This window comes from Capricornis sumatraensis, chromosome 5 (genome assembly GCF_032405125.1).
Source record: "Capricornis sumatraensis isolate serow.1 chromosome 5, serow.2, whole genome shotgun sequence".
Taxonomy (NCBI): Eukaryota; Metazoa; Chordata; class Mammalia; order Artiodactyla; family Bovidae; genus Capricornis; species Capricornis sumatraensis.
In genome coordinates this window covers 98,355,458-98,378,570 of record NC_091073.1, presented here as the reverse complement: position 1 = coordinate 98,378,570, position 23,113 = coordinate 98,355,458, and the positions used below count along the sequence as shown (strand labels likewise).

At 47.1% G+C, this 23,113-nt stretch overlaps 1 protein-coding gene across 3 annotated transcripts in view; it reads left to right on the top strand.

The window, feature by feature from the left end:
• The window catches only part of UBE2H (ubiquitin conjugating enzyme E2 H), a 100,143-nt gene extending 89,817 nt beyond the window's left edge, over window positions 1-10,326 (top strand). For all 3 annotated transcript variants that reach the window (XM_068972327.1, XM_068972326.1, XM_068972328.1), the window contains 2 exons: window positions 1,718-1,846; window positions 6,058-10,326. In XM_068972327.1, coding sequence (XP_068828428.1) covers window positions 1,718-1,846; window positions 6,058-6,182 — 254 coding nt within the window. In that variant the 3' untranslated portion in view covers window positions 6,183-10,326. The remainder of the gene's footprint in view (window positions 1-1,717; window positions 1,847-6,057) is intronic.
• The last annotated feature ends 12,787 nt before the right edge of the window (window positions 10,327-23,113 follow it).

The following is a 23,113-nucleotide window of genomic DNA, read 5'->3' as shown; positions in this document are numbered from 1 at the left end:
CCTCAACTCCACTATCTCTGGCAGCCAGCAGTCTGTTTGCTATTTGTTTCTTCCTCTTCTTTTTTTTTTAAGATTCCACATGTGTGACCATACAGTATTTGTCTGAATTATTTCACTTAACATAATGTTGTTCTGGTTTATCCTTGATGTCATAGAGTTTTTTGAGTGCTCAGCTTTTTAACCTTATAGCAACAAGGACACTCTGCTTTTTGTAGGATTTTTCTAGAGCAGAGGTCAGCAAACTTTGGCTGCCTGATTTTGTATGTAAAGGTTTATTGGCACACAGCCACACACATTTGTTTATCAGTTATCTATGGCTTCTTTTGTGCTACATGGCAGAGCTGAGTGTTGAGTAGCTGTGACCGACCAAGTATGGCCCACCAAGCCTAAATTAGTGTTTGCTCTGGGCCTTTACGAAAGTTTGCTGACCTCTTTTATCTAGACCAGGGTGTTTCACTGTTAACATTTTGGTCCCAGATAATTATGGAGGGCTGTCCTGTGCACTGTATTGTAAGATGTTTCAGCAGCATCCCCAGCCTCTGTCCACTAGATGCTAGTGGCACCCCAACCTCCCCTACTTCTTCCCCCACACAGTTGTGACAACCAAAGATTTCTCCAGACCTTGCTAAAGTGGCCACAGGGAAGCAAAATCACCCCGGCTGGGAATCACTAAAGTGACGTGGCTTGACAAAACATTCACTTATAATACTGCATGAAAGTGCCCACTCTAAAACAAAATCCATGAAAAGAGCAGAATAAATTGAAAAGTAGTTCTTATGCTACTATTCTTCAGCATTCCCTCCAGAAACAGAAATGTTTTTTTATAAAACATGGTGAGTAACTTAGAGTGGGCAAAGAGATGGAAGCGCTAAGGTTCCACAGTTCACTGCCTGCTAACTGAGCAGCAAATAGGATGGAAGTTAGAGCATCTCTAAAGTTATGTGGCTGTGTTAAGTTTTCAAGGCCTACTTCCTTCATAAAATGCTAGGTAACTGCAGGGTTTTGTTGTTTTTTTGTGTGTATGTGGATGTCATCTGTGTACACTCACTACCTTATGTTGAATCTGGCAAGGAGGGAGTTAATGTTTATTTAAATGAGTATTAATAAAAGGAGTAAGTTGGTACTTATCTGTTTTACAGTGGTTTATGATTTTAAATGGTCCATATAGGTTCCTACCCTCATTGCCCAGAATAATTGAAAAACTGATTTTATTTACCTCCATTAGAAGTTAGGAGAATTGAATTAAGTGTCAAGGCCCATAAAATTGTATTCGGTTCTCATGAGACCTGGTGCTTGAATACTTTTCAGAATGGGGATTTCCAAAATCATAGAAAATGTCAATGCTAAGAAATTAACTGCTCACTTTGTAAGAATGTAGAGTGTTTATACAGTATTGGGGCACAAGTTTTAATAAACCTTGTAGTATTTCTGAATTCACAGTTTACAGAGTGGAGTGAATTAGAATTGGGACAATTGCCTTTCATAGAGAATATCAAGTGTACCTTTAATCTGTTTCTTCAAATTAAAATTAAATTTTAAAATTGGTGTTGAAATGATATGTAATATAAGTCACATGTAATAGACCACAGTTTTATGGAAAAATATCCATGTAGTTAAATACGTTGGAAGGTAAGAAGCTTTGACTACTGAAGTCAAATGAATTTTAGGTGAACTTGACACACTTGACGCATGTGACATACTTCTGTTTGTTTTTCAGATCTTACCAATATATTTGAGTCTTTCCTGCCCCAGTTGTTGGCCTATCCCAACCCCATAGATCCTCTCAATGGTGACGCTGCAGCTATGTACCTCCATCGACCGGAAGAATACAAGCAGAAAATTAAAGGTAAGGCAAATAGCTTAGCCTGGAGACAAAAGAACTTAAGTCTGTTAGGTGTTCATCATTTAAAACCCTTCTTAGTTACTCATAATTTTTCTTAGGCCTAAAAATGGACAGCTCTGGGCTGAAGCAGAGCTCACTAGCCTCTATAGATTCAAGGGCCAGAGACACCTTTAGAAAGCTGAAGGTTTCAACAAAGAGGAGAAAGCAAAGTAATAAAGGATGAGGAAATGGAGACTTACGAGTTGGGTAGAAGCTGGGTAGAAGCAGACGTAACCCTGCCAGAAATCCCTGTGACCCCCTATCAGAAAGAACTTTCGCCTTCACTTGCTTCCTCTTGTCTTGTAATTTAGAAAGTTTACTTGAGGGTAAAGTATTAATTGAAAGGCATAATCTCACATTTTTTAAATACATGAAATCATCTTGGCCTTTCAGGACATCAGTTAACTTTGAGAGTTGGGGAATAATTATTGAATTCATCATTAGATTTTTTTTTAATTGTATCATTTTACCCGTTGATAAAAATTACCCAACTACCCAAGAACTCTTTTCTTGTTCCCATACTGGCTTGCTTGCATTTGGGGAAGCTTACATCTAAGGTACTTTTCTCTTGTGCTGCAGGTATTTGTCCCAGTGCTTCGGGGCTGTGGATTTTTCTATTAAAGCTTGAAAATATGCTGTTGAAGCTGAGATATGTGGCGCTAGTTAGCTCATCCTTTAGGATTTAGAATCCTGTTTTCCCGTTCTTAGGCGTACATGCGAATGGGACACGAATCTCATTAAAATGAAAGTGGGGTTGTGAAAGGGCCGCTAAAGCTACACACAGGGTTACTGGCATTCGTCACACTCTTTTACCTCTGTAGATGTTTGAGAACTGTCATGGTGGAAGGTCTAGATACATAAAGTTCTACAAGAAAGGAGAGGCGTTCAAAGTCCATGAAAACAGGCTCTTCTTAACAAACGGCAGGCATTGGTTTTTACCCAGTTTTTAGCTTGACTTGTTCATCTGCAGAGCTGCTCAGAATAGGAGCTTCTGCAAAGTGGCCAGCCCCTCCGAGTATATTTGCAAGAGATGGCAGTAGAAATAATTTGAGAGTCCAGAATGCATGGGTCTTCACTCTCAAATGTGAAAGTATGAGACAGATGGGGTCATCTGGGGCTGTTTGTTGAACAGTATTTTTCCTTTGTTTCCTCATTCTACCCTAGTCGCTTAGGGTATTTGGTACTTTGTGTTGAAATAAAATACAAATAAATCTACTCTAATTAACTTACCTAAGTCTCAAGTGCTTTGCCAATTAATGTCTAATTTATGTAGCCAGAATATTGACATAGCCAAAGAAACATATGTTTCAAGAAAACATGTATTTCCTTTTCAACCAGATAAAATTCTGTTACGAGACTGTATTATTTTGACATAAGAATCACTTAGTGCCTGCAATCCACAGATATCTCTATGCAGAGCATGTTTCTACAGTTCTTACAGTCATCATGCCTCTGGCACTTTTCCTGTTTCAGTACATATCTGCTACAGGAACCTAACCTCCATTTCTATCTTCAAGCAGCGAGCTCCAGCTTAGGGGGCTCTAGATCCAAAACATTAGTTTCACTTTGTGTTCCTTAGTGACCTGAGAAGATCATGACTACCAGACCTGAGTGCACCCCAGCTTCCTCCTGTACCTTTATACATATATATATATTTAAAGCTATATATATATATTTATAGGTATATGAATATACCTTTATATATATATCCCCATCTTTTCTGGTTCCTCCTATAGGAAATAGGAGATCCTGTCTTATTTCTCAGACCCAGTCCCCCCACCAGCATGATCTTATTCTCCATTTATCCCCTTCCTCTTAACATTGTTAGTCCTCCTTCTCCCCCTGGTTCCCCACCATCCCCAGACTGTCAGAGATCTCCCCGTGTCAAAGCCTTCATCTGCTCCTGTGGACTCCTTTAGAGTCCTGCTGTTTATTTCCCTTAATTTTCAAACTTCTCTGTTCCTTCCCTGAAACTCATGGAGTCTAGCTTCTTTTCCCCTCTTCTGCTGAATCCATGACCTCCTCTCTTCTTCATTTGGGTTTTTCTCAAGACCCATTTTCCTCCCTGCAGCTGTGGTATTTTTACCCCTTGCCTTTCTGAGAACTTTTCCTGTCCCAGACTTCGGTTCGGTCTCTCCCTTTACCGCCCCACTCCACCTACCCATTAGGAAGCTAATTCACCCCTTACTACCTCAGTGTCAGTGTAGGTAAGTGTACCCTTTCTTACCGTGCGTGTGATTCATAGTTGGTGCTGTTTTATCTTGTAGATATTGAACTGTCTGTAGGACGGGGTACCACTGGAGCTTTCTAAAGTTTCAGATACCCAACTGTATCTGCTTCCTTAGTTGGTCAGGGAGAGTTTTCAGCCATGCAGAAAAGCAGAATAACTTAACTATGTACCCACTGTCCAACTGTAGCAAACCTGTACCTTTTGCCTTTTTTGCTTCAGATTTTTTAAAAGAAAAACGTAGTTCTATCTGAATGTGTCTCAACATCCCAGCCACTTCCTCCTCCCCAGTGCTTGGGGCGGGGCTGTCTACGCCTTTCCCCTGGGGTGGCATCTCCTATGCTGCTTCAAGGAGCTGCTGGAAGGTTCAGGGCAGATACTGCCTTCCTGGCTCTCCAGGACCACAGTCCCTTCCTCCCGCATCCCTTTGCCTGGCACTTAACCCCCTAACTACTTTTTTGTGTGTCGTCTGCTCATCAGTGACCTTGCTCTTCATTTCTCTGTCTCCTGAAAAGCCTCCTCCCAGTAAGCCCTTAATATAGGATGGTCTCCTTGAATGCACTGATAGTGTGGAATTACAGCGTCCGAGAGCAGTGTCACTATGCAGCAACTGCTTTCTACAAAGAAACAAAGTAGCCAGCCCATCAGAGAGTAAAAATAAAATTTCTAAGACTTCAGTAAACGTTTCTCTCACACTAAGAATTAAGGCAGATTCCTACCTAGCCAGGGGCTTTTGAATTCCTGTGTTCAGCATGAAATTTCATGATAGTGAATCTGCAGGGGTATAAGTCAGAAGCCTGCAAACTTCTGTTAAGGCCCAGATTTGGTCACATATGGACTCTGTCATATACTCTTCTTTCTTTTCTTTCCTTTTTTTTAAAAACAATCCTTTGAAAATATAAAAAATACTTTTCCCTGGCCCTGCACCGAATCATTCAGACTTGGCCCATTTACCTTCTCTTCTCATCGCCACCACTCCAGAGGGGAAACAGCCAGCATATGGACATGAGGATTCGTTTTTCTGGGTGGGAGTCTGTCCTGTCCTTTCATACTATGCGTAGGCTGTTTACTTGAAAACTGTCTGCACCTGGAGCTTTTAGGAAAAGTTTGTTTATTCAGCAGTTCTTAACATTTTTTGAACCAGCAGATGCAGCCTAGGCTACAACAGCGTAAATCTTCAGGTAAATAAATGAATAGGTGGTGAAGTCACACTCAGGCTCTCTGTGTCCCCAGATAGCAGCTCATTCCTGAGCAGATCGAGAGACTGTTTTCACCCACTGCTTCAAAGCCTGACTGCAGGATCTGTTTAGACTAAAACCTACTTCTAAAATAATAGATTTGGGCTGACTATAATTACATAACTGCAACCCTGAAAAATGACGGGGGATTTCCTTATACATGACTATGAAATCATAATTAGCCCTGTTCTGTCTGGGGAGGGGGAGAGCGGTGAATAGTTTATGAATATAGGAAGTAAAAAGAAAGTGTGGGGCTTGCGTTTCCCTGGTCCATCAAGTTTGGAGGAGTGCAGCCATATCAGTAGACAGCAAGGAGAGAGGAAGAGCACCTTGGCTGGAGGACGGGGGCCCAGATATGTGCCAGCTGTCCTGAGCCTTGCTGCCAATGCCAGGGGTGGTCAGCTATCTCATACATGCCCACGGGAGACTTGAGGATGGTGGTGCGGTATCTGTTCCCCTGCCAATCAAGTGTTCAGCTCTGCCTCTCTTACCAAGGGGGGCAAAACGCATAACATCCAGAGACATCTCCGTGTGCAGCTTCCCCCTGTGCTTATGGTCTAGTGACTGTAATGACTGCCGTCTTTGTCAGTCTGTCCCCCACGCCTGCAGCACAGGGACAGCGTGAGGCTCCCTTGGACTTGGCAGCTTTGGGGGCCACTGAAGCACATGCCCACCGCTTACCGTGTTTTCTCTTCTCCACCCCCCTGCAGAGTACATCCAGAAATATGCAACGGAGGAGGCACTGAAAGAGCAGGAAGAGGGCACTGGAGACAGCTCGTCGGAGAGTTCTATGTCTGACTTTTCGGAAGACGAGGCCCAGGATATGGAGTTGTAGTAGAAAAAGCACCTGCTTTTCAGAAAGACTATTATTTCCTAACCATGAGAAGCAGACTATAATATTCATATTTAAACAAAGCAATTTTTTTTATTACTAAACAAGGTTTTTATGAATAATAGCATTGATATATATATATTATATATCACCCTTTAGATCTTGATTTCTTGGTCATTTCTCAACCTGAGGTGCATAGCATATTCCCACATTCCATTTTGGTAGCAATATGCGGTCCGAATGCATGCATTGATAAGTCCATTTGGCCAAGTCAGCCTGTGTGCTCCTGAACTGTCAAAAGGAATAGCCGCTCTGATAGATAGGCCTGAGTCAAAATAACAGGGAAAAGTCGCTTCTTTTATTGATGGTTCCAAAGAAACAAACCAAAACCAACCAGCTCTCGGACGTGAAGATAGAATAGTGCTTTCTCAAAACGGAAAGGAAAGAATTGGGGAGGAAAAGGCCTGCTGTGGGAGCATTTAGAGCCAGCCACATCAGGATCAGAGCTGCCCCTTCCTGTGCACCCCAGGTGGCCCCACTTCTGTGGAGTAACAGTATAAAACAGGGAGCTCATTGGAGTATGGAAACTTAAAACGATTTTTTTCGACTTGGATTTTAAGTACATTTTTATATGTAGATTTCTGCCCTTCTTGCTTACCAGGCCCTGCAGCCACAAGTGTTTTGTTTTGTTTGTTTTTTGCTTTGGAGAACCTTTTGGAAATGGTTTTGCTGAATCTGATTCTTTTTTCTTGGGGTTAGAACTTATATTCCAGACCATTTTTTGAGAGGACAGGACAGGAGGAGAAAAGTGACTGGGAAGAGGTTTGCTCTCACCCGGCCGAGTCCGCCCTCATCGTGCTGTTGGCCACTGTGAGACCGCTGCCCTGGACTGAGAGCTTTAACTTTGAGGGTGCTCGTGGGGGTTTTTGTTTCAAGGTTTCGGGGTGGTGGTGGTGGTTTTTTTTTTTAAATTTTGGTGTGTGTGCGTGTGTGTGTATCGTGCTTAGGTTGCACATTTAATCTTCACCTTCCAAGAGATGGCCTCCCCCTTGGACAGCCGCTCAGCGGACCGTTAGACTCGGGAAGAAGACCCAGCTGGCGGCTGTGCCTCCTGGGTCCTCTCACTCACGTTGTGATCGTGTGTTCCCTTCTGCTGGCACTCTTGACAGCAGCCCGGTCATCATCTGCCTGTGGAAAGGGGAAATGGGTATTGCAGACCCAACACACATTCTAAATTTATAATGAGTAATAATTGGAACAAATAAAGGTTCTTGTACCCAAAGTGACTCTCCATGGGAAAAACAGAATTTTTTTTTCCTGAGTGAGACTGAATAGGAGGAAAGGATTCAGAAATACAATGTAGAACAGGTTTTGAAGGAAGAGAATTTTCTCTCCTGTATATGTTAAAAGGAAATCAGACAGTTTCAATGCCTGCTAATCAAATGTTTACTCAGCTAACCATGTGTCCAGGTTGCTGGCAGAGTTTCTTTCAGATCTGAGTGTTGCCTGCTGAATTTGGAGAACTTCAGACAGTAGCTCTGTGGAGTTTTGTTTTTGTTTTTTGCCACAACCAATAGGACAATAGCAGAATTAGCCAGTCCTAAAATCTTCTAAAGATGACTTTTGAATGTCCTACTGGGAGAATTTAATCTTTCTTTTTGATGTGTGTTTTTAGTTTAGAAGTGCTATATTCCACAAGATATGAGTCATTGAGGTTGGAAGATACCCTATCTTTTTTATTCAGAAAGCACAATCAATCTTTTCTTTGAAAATCTATATAAAGTACAACCTGCTTTTAGCATGATTATTTTCCTAAATAAAAAGCAAATAATTTACTTACGTTAATTACGGGCATGAAGCAAAAGTTTTTCTTTAAAAAAAAAAAATTAAAAGTGCAGTTAAGTAGGGCTGTGGTTAGTTCATGTACTGAATTCTCTCTCTAGCATTTGTGGCTTGTTGGAAGGGTAGTATGAACTATTTAACATGTAATGGTGTACTTTAACTCTTATCTAGCACGTTGTCTTCTCATTACTTGGGGGAGGGAGGGTCTCTGCTGGCACTGTCTAACTTGCTTACCTGCTGAATTAGCAGTTTGCTTGTGCTAAAACTGTAATCTGTAGGTGCGACTTAGGGTAGGCTTAAAGTGCTGGGTGGTGATTTGAGTTCAAACAATAAAAAATTGTATTTTTTCAATATTGTATAAATAATAGTGTTCTAATTACCTTTCAAAAAAAAAATAATGTCCGGATAAAAATTGCTTTTAATCTTGTCAGAAAACAAACAAACAAAACTAGTAGAAGCAAGTTTAGGGAAGGTTCGTGAGCAGTGCCACAGCTCTACTCCCCAGCTTAAATGCATGTTGATCTAACAAAAAGACACCCGCTCACCTGCACTCGTGAGCACCAGCGCTAGGAGTCTCTGGTGGTGCAGAATTTCCCAGTTGGAGATTCGGTGGGGGCGGTTGCAGGGGTTCAGAAGCTGATATGAGTGTGGCTGCAGTGTGTGTGTGCACGTGTGTGTGCGCGCCCACCCAAGTCTGTGTGGTGACGGTGCCTTTAGGCTTCTCTGTGAGCACTAGAAGCTCCTGGAATAGCTGCCCGCATCACGTGGAACACCCACACACACACACGTTCTGTTCAAGCCTGTGCTTTCTGGGCGCTAACCTTGGTCCCATGCATGTGCTAGGCTCTGTGTGGAGCTTTTCCTTTCCACGGGGAAACTGCCTTTTAGTACGCTGAACAGACTCCCTTTTTACACTAACTTTTGTCCCTTCTCTGTGCCTGAGAGAGGTAGGAGAGGAAGCTGGAAGAGGGCCACGCTGTGATTCTGAGGACTCTAGGCCCCCAATAACAGATGGTTGAGAGTCTGGAGCAAAGGGTGGTATGACACCAAAAGCTATTTTCCACGTTGTCCCATCGCAACACTCTCGAGAAGCATCCAGAGCCCCTCAGAAAGGCTGCGTATTTTTAAAGGTGGTAGTGGTAGATCAGAGCTGCTTCCAGCAGTCTCCCTTCCCTTCTTTAGTACCCCTCACTTTTGAAATCCTACCTTGTGGTTTATCAGCACAAAGCATTCTTTGCCCCTGTTCAAATGACCGAGCTCCATCTCTTACCAAACACAACAAACGAGATGGCTGCACCACGGCCCACTGGCCTCCAACCTCCCCAGCACTGGGGCCTCACGGGTTGCTTTTTATGGTAGCCAACCTAGACACTGGCATTTATGCGTTTTTGTCTTCAATTGTATCGTCCTCCTTGAGGTTACTGTGCAGGTTACCAGCGTTTCATATTAGTGAGATAATTATCAGAAGTTGCCATATATCTCTCCAGTACCTAACATTTTTCTTCCACTCCAAAAGCGGTTCTAATTGCCAACAGGCTGATCTAAGCTCCAGAAGAGTGTCTCCCTCCGAGGGAATCTTTCTTTACCCCTCACAAGGCTCCCAGAAGCCCTAGTTGGCCTTGACCTGACACTTGCTTTTTATTAGGCGTCCTGTTGGGATGGCTGAGAATCATGAGAGACAGAGCCTCTGCTAGCCTCCATGGGGAAGGTGTTAGACACCAACTTTCTGGGAACTAGTGTTTGATTTTTAAGTGGCATGTGACCCTTCTGTGTTCTAGGGACTCAATCAGAAAAGTGAAAGCCATTAACAAAAGTTAGGAGTTTCATTCATCTCATAACTTCCTGCCTGGGTTCACGGCCTTACTGAAATCAAATCATTTCTGACTGGACGCAGACCTGCGTTTCTTTGGACTTCTGAATCCATGTTCACATTTTCTCTGGCCACTGAACACCTTGGAGATTCCATTAGGGACTGGATGGAGTGGAGGCCCATTGGGGAAGGGATGCAGGTTCTCCACTCAGCTGAGGAAGGGCCAGGACTCTCTTAAGTCAGCAAATAATCGTCTTGGCTGTGGGCTTGGGAAGAAATGGCCGTTATTTACTGATTGTATTTGGTACATATTGTGTGATACTTGAAGAGATAAAAGGGATTTACCAGCCCTTAATTGAAATCTAAGCTTTTTATCACTTATTTTTTCCTTGCCCCCTGTCCTCCCTTCCACCTTTCTCCTTGCATTGTGATGATCTAGTGGGCACTTCTGTCAACAGGACAAATGCCTCTTCTGACTATAACCTCTTAATAGTTGTGTATAATGAAAACTGTAAACTTTTTTTAAATAAAATGTGTATATACCTTGGCAAATGGCTGGAGCTTCATCAATAAGGTAATAGCCCCTGTGATTACTGATCCCAATTTTTTAAAAAACACCCGCCCTGTTCATCTGGCTCCTTTGAGCAGCAGACATTGACTTTTTTTTTTTTTTTAACTGAGAATTTCTTACAAGGCAGATGACTGGGTTAGTTTGGGAATGGAGGGTCATGTGTAGGCAGTAGAAAATGCCTACAGAGCCCTGTCCCTACGCCTGGACTGGCAGGTGACTGTTGGCTATAAACAGGGCTGTCTTTGTGGTTTCTCTACTAACAACTTGAAAAACCCATCTGTCCTGTAGGCTGGAGGACCCGGCCTAACCCCATGTGATTCAGCAGGCGTGGCTCCTGTGTTGATCTTCAACCCAAACCTCTAGACCCTGTTAGCTAATCCTGAGCAAAAGGCACCCCCTTGGCCTGGGGTTCACAGGCAGTACAGCTTCCTGCCAGGGCTCATCTGCCTCAACAAGGAAGGGAGGAAGCAGTGGGTGTTGGGTCGGAAGCTGATCACTGGGTTAGCCCATTTCAACTCTTTTTCTAAAGCACTTGTCCATATCGGCCAGCAGGTGGCGATGTTTCCTCACTAGTTCGAAGACCCTTCAGACAAAGGGAAGAGCTTTCCTTTGGTGACATGCCCCCGTCCCCTGAACTCTCTCGCACTGTTTTCTCCTTACTCACCTCCCCCACACTCCTTTTTTTCCTCACTGCATCCCAGTGCATTCGACTGTAGGCACAGCTTTTTATCTACCAGAGAGGAGGGCAGGACCACCTAGGAACCCTGCTCTGGTGCCAGCAAGCATCTCCAGCTCCCCTGGCTGCCCACAGTGCTCAGAGACAAAACAGTTGACAGCAGGCTCTGACAGCTCGCTAACTTCTCAGCCAGGGTAGTAGGGGACCGAAGAACTGGACCAGCGCTGTGAGTCCTGGTCCCATCTCGTCTGTTGAAACCAGCTGTGTGGCCTTGAGCTCCGTGGATCTCAGGTTCATCTGTAACATCAAGTCCCTAAACTAATAGGCTTCGACTGACACTTTATGACTCAGAACTCCATCTGAGCTCTGAAGTGATATCCTATCTTAGTATCCTGAGAGAAGATGTATCGACCTGAGAAAACACCAAGGTTTCAAGACCAGAGGTTAGAGGTTTGGGACCTAAAGACCTTCAGGAGTTTAGAGCACCCATTTTCGAGCTGAAAGAATAAGGGTCATGTGAACCAGGGTGATAACCACACAGGCAGCTGCTGTAAAAAACCCCACGGGGAGTCTCAGTGCGTCCAGTGCTCAGGTCCCCCGCCCACCGTAATCTCACCCAGCATCACTTACCTGTCAGCCTCTGTCCAGATGCTTCCTGAGTGGCAGGGGGCTCTTGCTGCCTGCCTGAGGCACTGCCCCTTTCCTGAGAAGGGAATGTGGGTTTTCTGCAGTATATTGTCCTGGAACAGAAAGTTATGGGCTCAGAGCCCCTTATGCTTACTTTAAACTCTTATTTCCAAAGGCTGTTCTGCCTCATGGAATAGATTTCTGAGACCCTGGGCCCTGGTGTTTTCTGCTCCCACCTTGTGCCACGGCAAAGGGCATTTGTCTGGCTCCCACAGTCCTTGGATCTGCAAGGTCCTGCTGTCCCGGGAGCCACTTGACAGACCAAGCAGCCTTGTTTAGGGGGAGCTCACAGGCTTCTCAGGGATTCAGACACCCCAGTGAGCCTCGGACAATCTACCCGGGGCCCAGCCTGCCCCCCAGTGCCTCACGTTACAGGGTTTGTGCGCTCAGAACTGTGTGGAACTGCAGTCACACATGCTAGGGATTTGTTAGATGGTAAAAGGAGCCAGAGCCTGTCGCCTCTCACTCTGTGTGTGGGGTGTGTGTGTAGACCCATAGAATGAAGGGTGCTTATTTTTCAAAAGGGTCGGGGCACTTCTGTGAACCTGGGCTCCTCAGACCACTTTGGGGCTCAAACTTGGCTTCTAGTGTCAAATGACTAGGGAGGCAGGAACAGACTTGACCTCCCTCAAAGAAAAAAGTAGCCCTTCTGGCCGCCCCGTCATTGATGATTAACCTGGGAAGGGGTGGCTGGACTGCTGGTGGGTTCTGGCCTTCCGATCTCACTCAGCTCCCCTTCCCGTGGTTCCTATCACCCAGGTCAGCCAGCGCTGAGCAAGCAGCTCACTTTGAGAAGCTTCAGGCCAAGTTCAGTTCTTCCCAGCTCTGTAAACAGTGGGTCAGGTGCCTGCAAACGCACATGTAAAAGTATACATTAAAGTAAAGCTAAGCCTTTAAAAGATGTACTTCTACAGATTTCCTCCAAAGAATTCTGTGCTGCTAACAAAAGGACATACCAGAGACCCATGAAGGTCTTCCACAGCGCTCTCTTGCAGAGAGAACCACCATGAGCCGTGACCCCGGGGGGCTTCCGCATGCCATCCTCACTCACACTGGCCCTAGAAGCTCCTCAGAAAGCAACCCAGGCCTTGGCCCCACTTTGCACTAACTCCTTGTGAGGTGCCAAGAGACCTGGGCACACAGTGTGTGGCATGACCCGTGCTGGACCTACATCTTCAGGTCATAGACAAGTAAGTGTTCTTTCTGTGCTCGACTGGGTCTCTGCAAGCCTCATCCTGCCACCTGGGGCTCCTTTAGGATGCCTCCTGGTTGACCCGGTGAGGCTAGCTGACCTGTCCAGAGACCCTGTGGGTTTGATCCGTGAGGATCAGGGCCTTTCCCCACATACATCCCCATTTCCACTGATAGCAGTGTCCCCAACCTCTGGGCCCTGCAGTGGAGTCAGGAAACTTAGATTGAAACCTAGAGCAGAAATATAAAAATAGAATACCATCTACATCAATAATTTAAAATTTTCTAGCAGCCACATTTCTTAAAAAAAAAAAGTAATGTTTTATTTAACTCGATATATCCAAAATATTATTTCAGTGTGTAATGCCTATTTTAAAATGCATGAGATATTTTGCATTCTTATTGCGATGCTAACTCTTTGAAATACAGTGGGTGTTTTACACAGCACATCTCAATCTGGACGCTTACATTTGCAACATTGAAAAAAAAGAGTCCTGCCTGGGTTACAGAAGAATGTACCCTGCTGGTTTTGAAATAGTTAATTACAATCAAATAAGATGAAAAATTCCGTTTCTCAGTCACCATCTAGCACGGGCTCAAGAGCCACAAGTGGCTGGCTGGCCGCCCACTGGACCGCGCAGCCCTGGACGGCTCGGGGTGGAGCAAGAATGTTTGGGACAAGAAAACAAATCACAGGAGAGACTTCACGGGGCGCAGAACCCAGACCCGCACCCCCAGACTCGCGGAGAGTGTTCTGGGATCGTGCGGACCCCGCAGCGGGATTGTGGGCGAATCATAGCAGCGGCCGGGGTCGAGGTCCGACCCGCGGCCACGCGCTGCTGGCTGGAGCCCGCCACCCAGGCTACACTCCGGGGGCTCGCAGGTGTCCCCTGGCGGGGACGGAAGTGGCTCCTCCCTCCTCCTCGAGTCTGGGGACTCTGCCGCGGGCCACCTGGGGCGTGGGTCCGAGGCCGGCGCGGAGGGGCGCGGCCCACCCCTGGCCATTTTAGCGGGCCCCGCCTCCGGCGCTAGAGGGCGCGCGAGCCTTGCGCTGCGGCCTCGGCTCCGGACGGACCCGCCCTTCAGACCCCGTGCCCGCCTAGCCGCCCGGGGTGGGACCGGGAGACCCGCGGTGCCCTGCGATTGCCAGGAAGAAAAGCAGTGAGGTCACCAAATATGAGCTTGGGATATGGCATTCCCCACCCTCCGGTGTCCCCGGTGTCCCCCGTTGGTGCCACAGAGGCCGCTCCCTGGCTCCCCTTCCCTGGCCTGGACCGTCCCTGCCCATCTCAGTAGGAGCCAGAGCCTCGCAGCCCGACTGTCGCCTTAGCCGTGGCTCCTGGTGGCCAGCGACAGATGAGACTGGTTAAGTAAGCAGCGGCTTGTTGGAAGGTCAAGGCAGGGCCCCAGAATTCTCTATCTGCGGGGGGTGGGGGGAGGTGCTGTATGACCAGGTTTGGGATATGAAAGGAGCTGAGGGACTTTGGAGACCCGGCCTCAACAGCAACCCGGCCAGAACAAGTCCACCCTAACAAAAGCCCGGCCGCGCGACCTGAATCTAACCATCCCTCATCTCTGCAGCACCCGCTGAAAACAGAGAAGCCCCAGCGGAAGCCAGGACCCTGTGCTGTGGGTGGGGGCCCAGAGGTAGGGATATAAACCTCTTCAAACGTGGTCTCTTTAGGGAAAGAGCCCCCAGAGCAGCCTGGGAATTCAGCACAGAGGCGCCAAAGGCCAGGTACCTACACTACCACCGTGCCAGCCACTCTCCAAACCCTCCGCTGCTCCCGGCCTCCCCAGCTGGCCTTTGGGGCAGGGAGGAATTAAGCTCTCCAAAGAACCACAAACCACCAAGAGGGGACTTCCTGGAAGAGAGGATTTGATCCAGCCTGGCTGGATGGGGAGGGGATTGTATGAAGAGAGAAAGGCCCAGGGCAGCCCAGGTAAGGAGTGACCAGGGGTGTCTAAGGAGATGGGAATAGATATGGGGAAAGATAGAGGTGTCTCAGAGCTCTGGCTGGCCTTACAGTATGGGGAGAAAGGAGACTGAATGGTGGCTTGGGGCCAAGTCAGCCATCAGAGGCACAAAACAAAAGTACAGAGGAGACAGAGAACAGTGGACAGGGGCCTGAAGAGTTCCCCGGCAGCAAGAGGACTGGGCAAGGAGGGACAGTGATGCAGGCTGCAGCGGCAGGTGGGGCTGGGAGCGCTGGGGGCTGGAGGATAAGACAGGCTTGAGGATGTTGCTTCTGAGACTAAGTGGAAGACCACAGCCTCCACCTTGAGTGCCCTGTCTTGCTCCATCTTTCCATCTTGGCCTCTTGCTCTGGAGGAGCAGGGAGTCCGCTCAGGTGTTTTGAGCTGCCCTATGGAGAGACTCATGTGGCTGGGAATTGAAGCCCTAAACCAGAGGCTCCTCCAGACCCGGTCAAGCTAGGAATGACTGCAGCCCAGGCCTCATGAATCCCAGATTCCTGACCCTCAGAAACTGAAACACAGAAGCAGTGTTTGTAGTTTTAAACTTCTAAGTTTGGGGTGTAAGTAGCTACACAGCCATCCATACCTAATACTCTGGGACCTTGTGGAACCACTGTGTTAGCCCTGGACTGCTTGTCTCAAGACTTACATTACATAAGAGAGAAAAGTAATTTTTATCATATTTAACCCATTGCTTTAAAATTTTTTGTTTTGTTTCTATGTTTTACAACTGAACCTAATGTTAATTACACGATAATAAAGACTAGGAATAACAGTGAAGTGGGTTCCTCCTCTCTTCTCTGTCATCCTCACTTTGGCTTCCGCTTTTCATATGTCACCTCATAGTCCAAGATAGCTGCTGGAGCTCCAGAAATCATATCCCAAGTTCTAGGCAGTAGGAAGAAGGAAGGAGAGAAGGAAAAAAGGTCTTTATCTCCCAGCTGATAACTCTTTGAACAATCTTAGGGACTTCCTTGGTGGTCCAGTGGTTAAGAATCCACCTTGCAAGGCAAGGGACACCGGCTTGATCCTTAGTCCAAGAAGATCCCGCATGCCTGAAGGCAACTAAGCCCAAGTGCCACAACTACTGAGCCCACGGGCTGCAACTAGAACGTGTACTCTGCAGCAAGAGAAGCCACTGCAGTGAGCATCACGTGCACGAGAACGAAGAGAAGCCCCTGCCTGCTGCAACTAGAGAAAGCCCGTGCATAGCAACAGAGACCCACTGCAGCCAAAAATATATAAGTAAATCTTCTAAAGAAAAAAAAATTATTAGACAATTGGGAAAACTTGAACAATGCGTGATCATATTCAGTTCAGTTCAGCTGCTCAGTTGTATCTGACACTACGCAACCCCATGGACTGCAGCAAGCCAGGCTTCCCTGTCCATGACCAACTCCCAGAGCTTGCTCAAACTCATGCCCATCGCATCAGTGATGCCATCCAACCATCTCATCCTCTGTCATCTTCTTCTCCTCCTGCCTTCAATCTTTCCCAGCATCAGGGTCCTTTCAGATGAGTGGCCAAAGTATTGGAATTTCAGCTTCAGCATTAGTCCTTCCAAAGAATATTCAGGACTAATTTCCTTTAGGATGGACTGATTGGGTCTCCTTGCAGTCCAAGGGACTCTCAACAGTCTTCTCCAACACCACAGTTCAAAAGCATCAATTCTTCGGCACTCAGCTTTCTTTATGGTTCAACTCTCACATCCATACATGACTACTGGAAAAACCATAGCTTTGACTAAACGGACCTTTGTCAGCAAAATAATGTCTCTGCTTCTTAATATGCTATCTAGGTTGGTCACAGCTTTTCTTCCAAGGAGCAAGTGTCTTTTAATTTCATGGCTGCCATCACCCTCTGCAGTGATTTTGGAGCCCCCCCAAAATAAAGTCTGACACTGTTTCCCCATCTATTGTCTATGAAGTGATGGGACCAGATGCCATGATCTTCGTTTTCTGAATGTTGAGTTTTAAGCCAGCTTTTTCACTCTCCTCTTTCACTTTCTTCAAGAGGCTCTTTAGTTCTTTTTCACTTTCTGCCATAAGGATGGTGTTGTTTCCACATCTGAGGTTATTGATATTTCTCTTGGCAATCTTGATTCTAGCTTGTGCTTCATCCAGACCAGCATTTCGCATGATGTACTCTGCATATAAGTTAAATAAGCAGAGTGGCAATATACAGCCTTGACGTACTCCTTTCCCAATTTGGAACCAGTCCGTTGTTCCATGTCTGGTTCTGTTGCTTCTTGACCTGCATACAGATTTCTCAGGAGGCAGATAAGGTGGTCTGGTATTCCCATCTCTTTCAGAATTTTCCACAGTTTGTTGGGATCCACACAGTCAAAGGCTTTGGCATAGTCAATAAAGCAGAAGTAGATGTTTTTCTGGAACTGTCTTGCTTTTTCTATGATCCAGTGGATGTTGGCAATTTGATCTCTGGTTCCTCTGCCTTTTCTAACTCCATCTTGAACATCTGCAAGTTCTCAGTTCACGTACTGTTGGAGCCTTGCCTGGAGAATTTTGAGCATTACTTTACTAGCATGAGATGAGTGCAATTGTGTGGTAGTTTGAGCATTCTTTGGCATTGTCTTTCTTTGGGATTGGAATGAAAACTGACCTTTTCCAGTCCTGTGACCACTGCTGAGTTTTCCAAATTTGCTGGCATATTGAGTGCAGCACTTTCACAGCATCATCTTTTAGGATTTGAAATAGCTCAGCTGGAATCCCATCACCTCCACTAGCTTTGTGTTCATAGTGATGCTTCCTAAGGCCCACTTGACTTCACACTCCAGGATGTCTGACTCTAGGTGAGTGATCACACCATCATGATTATCTGGGTCATGAAGATCTTTTTTGTATAGTTCTTCTGTGTATTCTTGCCACCTCTTCTTAATATCTTTTGCTTCCCTTAGGTCCCTACCATTTCTGTCCTTTACTGAGCCCTTTACATGAAATGTTTCCTTGGTATCTCTAATTTTCTTGAAGAGATCTCTAGTCTTTCCCACTCTATTGTTTTCCTCTCTTTGCATTGGTCACTGAGGAAGACTTTCTTATCTCTCCTTGCTATTCTTTGGAACTCTGCATTCAGATGGGCATATCTTTCCTTTTTTTCCTTTGCCTTTAGCTTCTCTTCTTTTCTCAGCTATTTGTAAGGCCTACTCAGACAACCATTTTCCCTTTTTACATTTCTTTTTTCTTGGGGCTTGTCTTGATCACCACCTCCTGTACAATGTTACAAACCTCCACCCATAGTTCTTCAGGCACTTTGTCTATCAGATGTAATCCTTTGAATCTGTTTGTCACTTCCACTGTATAATCATAAGAGATTTGATTTAGGTTATACCTGATTGGTTTAGTGGTTTTCCCTACTTTCTTCAATTTAAGTCTGAATTTGGCAATAAGGAGTTCATGATCTGAGCCACAGTCAGCTTCTGGTCGTGTTTTTGCTGACTGTATAGAGCTCCTCCATCTTTGGCTGCAAAGAATATAATTAATCTGATTTCAGTATTGACCACCTGGTGATGTCATATTGGGAAATTAGTATTATTTTTTATAGGTGAGAAATGTATTGTTTAATATTGTGTGTATATATTTGTTCAAAGACTACCTACCTTTTAAAAATACATATTGAATTTATGGGTGAAATAATATGATTTTTAAATTTGTTTTAGAATAACCCTGGGAGGGCATGTAGTAGATGAAACATAATTAGCCCTTTGCTAACAACTTCTGAAGCTAAGCTGAGTGATTGGTACATGGGAATTCATTAGACCATCCTCTCTACTTTTAGAAAGTCACTCAGTCATGCCCAACTCTTTGTGACCCCATAGATATACAGTCCGTGGAATTCTCCAGGCCAGAATACTGGAGTAGGTAGTCGTTCCGTTCTCCAAGGGATCTTCCCAACCCAGGGATTGAACCCAGGTCTCCCGCATTGCAGGCAGATTCTTTACCAGCTGAGCCACCAGGGAAACCCAAGAATACTGGAGTGTGTAGCCTATCCTTTCTCCAAGGGATCTTCCTGACCCAGGAATCAACTGGGTCTCCTACATTGCAGGTGGATTCTTTACCAGCTGAGCTACAAGAGAAGCCCTCTCTACTTTTAAGTAGGTTATAAATGTTTCATAATAGAAGTCCCTTTGAAGTTCTGGGACTTCCCTGCATGTCCAGTAGCTAAGACACCGAGCTCTCAATACAAGGCTTTGATCATGAGTTTGACCCCTGGTCAGGGATTTAGATGCCACATGCCACAGCTGAAGATCCTGTGTGCCATAACTAAGGCCTGGACAGCCAAATAAATGAATAAATTAAAAAAAAAGAAATTTCTTTAAAGTTTTGCTATTAGGTAAAAGCACTGATATTAATATTTTAAAAATTTGGGTTCTAAAACTTTGGCACTCTATTAGTAACGAACAGGTCTGCGGACACACAGCTTAGCTCAGTTCCCAGAACGTCTTATGCTCTGATGTCCCTCCAGGCATGACACCTGCTAGGCACTTCCATTGCCTGGGGCTTGCTGGGTCTTTCTGTGTGCCTAGATTTGTATTGTGGGTCAGGGAGGATAGGTGGGTCACTGAAGGCATAGGAGACCTAGGAGGATATTGTGAGTCACTGAAGGCATATGAGACCTAGGCCCCAGTCTCAACAGTCTGTGATTCATTTGAGCACCCACACTGGACATAGTCACGCCAATATAGGAGATGGATATACAAACTGTCCCGTGTGTGTTCCTTTGGCAAGAAGCGTGAGGCCGAGGTGTGCGGGAGGGCTGAGTGGATGAGGAGAAGGGGATGAACTGGCCCTTGACTTGACTCGATAAGGAGAGGAGGCCCATCTGACAAGAGGAGCATGAGGTCTGGAAATGGATCATGGCAATGATTGCAGAGGAGGAGACGGCTGGATGGCATCACCGACTTGATGGATGTGAGTTTGTGCAAACTCCAGGAGTTGGTGAAGGACAAGCAAGCCTGGTGTCGGACAAGACTGAGCAACTGAACTGAACCAAACTGATGGTTTCACAACTTTGTGAATGTACTTAATACTACTGCATAGAATGCTTCAAAATTGCTTAAATGGTATATTTTATATGTATCTTAACCAGAGAAACAAATAAAATATGTAAAAAGAAAGAAAGGAAAGATAGACACCTGATAAACACACAAGGAAAAGTATATATACAGGTGGTTCAGATGGCAAAGAAGCTGCTTGCAATGCAGGAGACCCAAGTTTGATCCCTGGGTCAGGAAGATCCCCTGGAGGAGGGCACGGCAACCCACTCCAGTATTCTTGCCTGGAGAATTCCATGAACAGAGGAACCTGGTGAGCTACAGTCTGTGGGTTTGCAGTCAGACACGACTGAGCCGCTGACACTTTCACTTTTAACACTCTCATATACTCCATACCCTAGTGGAAAAGACAGACCCAGGACTGGACAGTTATAAACCCTGCAGAAGGGGCTGTGACAGAGACACAGCTAGGGTGGCCTGGGCCATGGTAATCAGGGAGGACTCCTTGGAGGAGGAAGAGTTGAGCTACATCTTTTTTTTTTTTTTTTAAGCTACATCTTTTGAGCTGAGTGACAGCTGAGGAGGCCAAGGGTGGGGCGATGTTCCAGGCTGAGGAAGAGGCATTTATTTAGGCCTGGAGAGGCATTTATTGATCCTGCTGTGTGTGGCGGGGTGGGGGTGGGCAGGAGGGGGTTGGAGGAGGGGTGAAAGGCCTGGGGTGGAGGTACAGGTGGGACCACTGGGGATGGGGCAAACACATGTAGGAAGCAGGATTTGATCCTAAAATGTGGGAATGCAGAATTCGCCTGAAGCAGGGGAGGATATAAGGAATTGAGTGCAGAGCAAACAGTGCCATTCTGCAGGCTGGAGCCCAGCCAGGGGCTGTCAGAGTTTTCAGGGTGGTGTTGACTTGGACCAGAGTGGAGTCCAAGCAGATGGATCTCATAAAAAGCGGTTCTGCGATGGAATTGGAAAGACTTGATGATGTGAGACAGAGGAGAGGGAGGGAGTGACTGAAAATCGTTCAGTCGTGTCCAGCTCTTTGCGACCCCATGGACTGTAGCCAGCCAGGCTCCTCTGTCCATGGAATTCTCCAGGCAAGAATACTGGAGTGGGTTGCCATTCACTTCTCCAGGGGATCGTCCCATCCCAGGGATCAAGCCTGGGCTTCCCGCATTGCAGACAGATTCTTTACCTGTCTGAGCCCCAGGGACAGAGGAAAGGGAGATAACAGAGGCGGCTCTGGCAGGGTCACAGCTGTGGGGAAAGCAGGGCTGGAGAAACAGGTTTCAACCTGGTGAGGGGGCTGATGAGACCTCGGGGATGTGGAGGAGCTCTGGGAAGCCCAGGTGGAGGGCTGAGGGGCTGGCAGTTGGCCTCCCACGAGGAATCAAGATACCCAGCATTGATGAATTATTCAGCAGCTGCCTCTCAGCCGTGACTGTGCCCCTTCCAGGGCCGTGGCTGGTGCTGCAGATCCAGGTTGCTCTGGGCTGCCTGGGAAGTTGGGGACAAGAGTGCCCTGAGTCTCCAGGGAGAGCCCACCTCCCCTGCTGCCAGGCCTCTGAGCCTGGCGAGGCTGGGGCATCATCTCTCTGACACCATCCCTCCTGCCCAGGCACCTGGTGTCCTGGGTGGGCCAACAAGAGCCGAGCTCCGAGGGTGGGTTGTGTCCGCACCTTGGCCCAGGGCCTCAGGCCCCACCATCCGTCTGCTGATCACTCTAGTTCTGCCACCAGGACCCCCAGGCCCAGGGTGGTAGCATTTAGGTAAGCTCTAGGTAAGGTGGGGCACAGGGGCAAAGCCAGGCAGGTGCCGCAGCCTCTGACCCCCAGAGCCTGGTGTTGGGTAGCCAGTTGAAACTCTGGAATCTTGTAAAAGCTCCAACCAGAAAAGACCGCTCTGGTCATCCCGCCCTGACACCCCTGTCTCTGCCCCCAGCCTCTGCCCTAGTGGACCCAGACATCAGCCTCCGCACGTGGAGGCAGCTCTGTTTGGAGCAGTCTCGAGATACACCCTGGGCCATGGGCGGGTGAGCAGAGGTGGACTGACGAGGGTCATGGTGGCATTAAGGTCGCACAGCTGGTCCCCTACAGAGCCTGGGCTGGCCCCGCCTCCCGCTTCCCGCTTGCCTGCACTTTCTCAGTCTTTGGGCTGCCCGAGCCCCGACTTGCCCACCCCTCCCCCAAAGTTTCCCCTTCCTACGCAGGCCTACCCATCCCTCACTGATGGCCTCCTTCCTGGAGGTGTTCTTTCCCCCAGTGTGATGTGTTCAGGTAAGGTCATACATGACCTAGCAACTGAACAGCAACAATAACAACAGCAATGCCTGTTCTCCCACGGGGGAGCTACGGGACTCCTAGAAGAGGCATTTCAGAGTGGCCAGAACCTCCCCCCACCCAAGGACAGCTGTCAGAGCCAGGCCACGGGCCCGAGGACAGAGCTGGGGATCCTTGGGGACACCCCCGAGCAGCTGTAGGGGTGAAGGGTGGTGTGGGGGAAAGGCAGGGCAGAACTTCAGCCCTGGGAATGGAGGAGGCCCTTTCTGCAGGCCCAGGGTGAGAGGAGCGCCCCCAAAGCTTCCTCACTCCCTCCTGGGCCAGAGGACAGTTGGGGTGTGAACAGTGCCTCCTGGACCCCGCCACTCTCCTTGAATCTTACCACCCTCCAGACCTACTTGGTCTAGGCCGCCCTCTCAGGAGCCCCCACAGCTGGGCTGCTGCTGCCCTTTGGCACACATACTTAGCCTGCTGTGGTCTGACGGTGGCCCTGCTGTGTCTCCACCACCCACTGCGACCCTCCTTAGGGCAGGAACCAAGTCCCAGGGTCCCTGGAAGCCCAGCCTCAGAACCGAGATGAACACTGAACAGTCCACGTGAGGACACTGAGGTCCAGCCCAGGGAGGACTTGCACCCGAGCCGAGGTGCCCCTAAGAGGCCTCCCAGGTCACCTCCTAACTCTTCCATCTTGGAGAAGCCTCTGAAAGAAGCAACAATGTGAATATGGAACATTCAGGATGTCAGAGGAAAAATAACTTGCTTTCCACTCTGATGCGGAGATCAAGGACCAGGAAAAGAAGAGGTGTCCAATAACCCCACCACAGGGAGGAGTCTGGAAAGCAGGGGGCACCTGGGCTCCAGTTACTGTCCCCTTCTGGAAACAGGGCGTGAGG